Source organism: Crocuta crocuta, unplaced genomic scaffold (assembly GCF_008692635.1).
Source record: "Crocuta crocuta isolate KB4526 unplaced genomic scaffold, BGI_CrCroc_1.0 scaffold223, whole genome shotgun sequence".
In the NCBI taxonomy this organism is placed as follows: domain Eukaryota; kingdom Metazoa; phylum Chordata; class Mammalia; order Carnivora; family Hyaenidae; genus Crocuta; species Crocuta crocuta.
The window spans coordinates 4072416-4075719 of NW_027529426.1; the positions used below are offsets into that span (position 1 = coordinate 4072416).

The window sequence follows — 3304 nt, forward strand, 5'->3', positions numbered from 1 at the left end:
TTTTTTTTTTTTTTTTTTACAAATAGCTTATTGTCAAATTAGTTTCCACATAACACTCAGTGCTCATCCCCATAAGTGTCCTCCCCCAAAGAGAAACTTCTAATTACTCTTTGGATGTGTTACCCTTAGAACCAATATATAGCTGCAAGTAGGCAAAGGATCCTCATGTACTTTTTTTTTTTTTCTTACAGTTTATAAAGCCCAAGAATCACAAAGCAAATGGGCTTACAAGACTAAGAATCAGCAGAGTCCAAAGCATATCATGTTATGTGACAATGTTGCCAGTAAGCTCTTCCTCAAAGGACTGGCTTCATCTTACTCATCTTTGAATTGTCACTGCCTGTCAGAGCTGCTAGTAGATGTCTGGCTCTCAAAACTATTCAATGATTAAACAGTAAAAGCGGATAAAATTATATTTTCACTTGATGAAAGAGTAGGGAATAAAATGGGATATAAATTTCATATCCTGAACTTTCTGCATATCATTCCATACGGTTCTAAGAAACATACTTCCTTTCTTTTTTATGCTGCTTTTTATAATCATACCCTGTACTTTGGTCTTACTTCTTTACCTTTCATTGTTGCATATACTTGCTCATCATTTTCTCCTAAACCCAACATTATGGAGGTTTTAGAAATCACATCGGGCCGAACCTCCTTGGCATGTTTCAGTACGCGCAGGGACTGGCTGAAATTGGCCCGGGGATCACGAACTTTCCTTGAAAACAGCAAGGCTGTTGTTAGCAAGAAAGAATAACCACAAGCTCAACTAAGTACATAGTTATGCAAGCAATCTAAAAAACCAGAAAAGTACACTCTGGACATTATATTAAATCATATGGTTTAATACTACCATTTGTGCACAAATATCTAGGTGCTACTTTTGTAATGAAAATCAGGTTTCATCAGGCTCCCTAGCTCTATCTACTTTTAAGGCCTTTCAAGCCTGAGGCAGAGAAAACTAGAAAGGAAGTAATTCAGTTTAGGAATTACTCATTGAAAAACCAGAATTTGAAGCTGAAAATGAGTGACTGTAAGGGAGGGTAGTCGAGAGAGAAGGGAAAAGAGTGAAAGTAAGACAAAGCTAAATACTAAACAAAGGAAAAACTGTTTAACCTGAACCCACATTTCAGGTCTGAAAACTTTTATGTTCAGTTCTTTTCTAAACCCAAGCTGCCCTCTGCTGGCGAGTACACGACAGTGACACCTCTTAGGTAAAAATGCGTGATTCTGGAATTTTCACTGGAAAGGATAATGTTTCTTAAGTGAAACCAGGGAACTTGGCACCCACTGGTGGTAGTATCATGAGAAATGACAGGGTTGGAACAGGCTGTGTGCTAGACTTCAACAGCAGCCAAACCGTGCTTTAAATGGCGACAAGGCCAAAAGGACAGAGTTGCTGATGTTAATCCACCATTTGTTTGAATTCTAACGCACCTTTGTGTGTGTAACTGACTTGTCGTCATTATTTTTCATCAGAGACCAATACACAGAGAAGAAAGGAAACCAATTTGCGGATTTAAGAATAACCACAAAAATGACAACACTGAACATAGTTACTTTTCAAAGTATTTCTCCACTTAATTGAAGTTATGCTCCCTAATATTTATTTATGCTTTAGAGGAACTGTTGGCTGTCTACCATACTTTTTTCAAGTTCTTTGATACATATGAAGTGTAGAACCTAATAAGATCACTGGCAAACACTTTACTAAAATTAAATAAACATATTAATCTTGCCTGAAGGTTAAATAAGTATTTTTCATCGTTCTGAAATATGAATATAGCCATTAATGTGGACTAACAATCTGTCAATATTTCTACCGGCTAACATTAGGAGAAAGAATAGTACCTACTTTTTAAAAGAGAATTAAAATACATCTGAATGATCACAATGTTTCTTTTGTATCATTTATTGCATATATTAGTGCCAAATGCTTTTTAAAAGTCTTTTCTTTTTAGAATTACAATCAAAGTTATTTACTTTTGTGTAATTTTTTTGAAAACTATTTTTTGAAAAAAATAACTCATCAGCACTTGCAATATACTATTTTAAATAAAAAAGATGCTCATTGTGTGTGTGTGCACCAAAATATACATACATGTGTATAAATATATGCCGAGATGTATACGTTATAGTAATTACTGGGAAAAAAATAACATGGGTGATGTTTATGCTGTTTTTGTTGTCTATATTTTCTGATTTTCCTGTGATAGATATGCGTTGCTTTTGTTAAGAAAAGAGAGGTCACTTCGTAAAAGTCCAATACAAAAAAAAAGTCTCTCCTAAAAAAAGAGAAAATTTAGCAGATTCTGGCCCTCCAAACTTGCCAACGTTACTCCGTACATGTAATCACCTTTGCAATTCTGGAACTGTTTCTACATTATGAGCATACACATCTAATCCTGACAAAGCAACTTTTTCTATTGCTTTAAGATCTCCTCGGAAATCAGGGGTGAGGCATTCCACAAGAATTTTTGGATTCCTATGGAGGAAAAAAAAGTAAGTCAAACTGAGGGGAAAAATTGACATTAACTATTGCTTAAAACAGAAATTACCAGTACTCATTCAGTATCAGTTTCATTCAACAGTGTCATCTTTAGAACCTTGCCAAGGAAAGCTCGAACCTACCAATGTTCATAAATAAACTGTTCTAGGAAAAAAACACCCTGAACATCAAATATTATGTACACGGTGGTTAAAACACATCTGCAGGCAGATGATCAGAATAAATTTTGAGATTAATAGACTTATACTTTATTGAGCGGGTATTAAGAAAATAAAGTTGCTTAAAAGAATCAAAATATAAATGTTAAAACATTGAACATATAATATCTTTTTATTATTTGGAAAGTAAATTGGGACATTTCTTACATGAATGCCAATATTACTTGATTGCTTTAATTTTGATTTCTTTATAATTCATCAAGTAGTCCCATCCTCTCTTCCTCTAGGCAAATATTTCACAAGTGCTGTGAGTTTTAAAAACTATTTTCTGAATTGCTGAGTCATGCATGAGCTTTGCTTAAATGAAATTCAAGTTAAACATTAATCTTCTATTTATATTCTGACTCTATGCATTCAAGCATTAAAATGTGAACTAGGTCATAGTGCTGTTCCCTTTGACAGCAGTAGAAACAACTAGGACGGCTGATAAATTTTTTCACAAACCCAGTGGCAGTTTCTGGAGCTCTTTCCTGAGAGAACAGATGTAGAAAAGACCACATACAAACCCTCTCATGCACATAAGTGATGTTGAAAGAATACAGCCTTTAACTCAGTGTTTTTTTTTTTTTTTTTTTAA

General features: G+C 34.3%; 1 protein-coding gene across 3 annotated transcripts in view; it reads right to left on the reverse strand.

The window, feature by feature from the left end:
* The window catches only part of LIAS (lipoic acid synthetase), a 14819-nt gene that overhangs the window by 3911 nt on the left and 7604 nt on the right, over nucleotides 1–3304 (reverse strand). For 2 of the 3 annotated variants that reach the window (XM_077758925.1, XM_077758927.1), the window contains 2 exons: nucleotides 2357–2485; nucleotides 573–718 (listed from right to left, as the gene is read on the reverse strand). In XM_077758925.1, coding sequence (XP_077615051.1) covers nucleotides 573–718; nucleotides 2357–2485 — 275 coding nt within the window. Of the gene's footprint in view, nucleotides 1–572; nucleotides 719–2356; nucleotides 2486–3304 lie in introns of those variants that run through there. The other variant, XM_077758926.1, reaches the window with a different exon arrangement.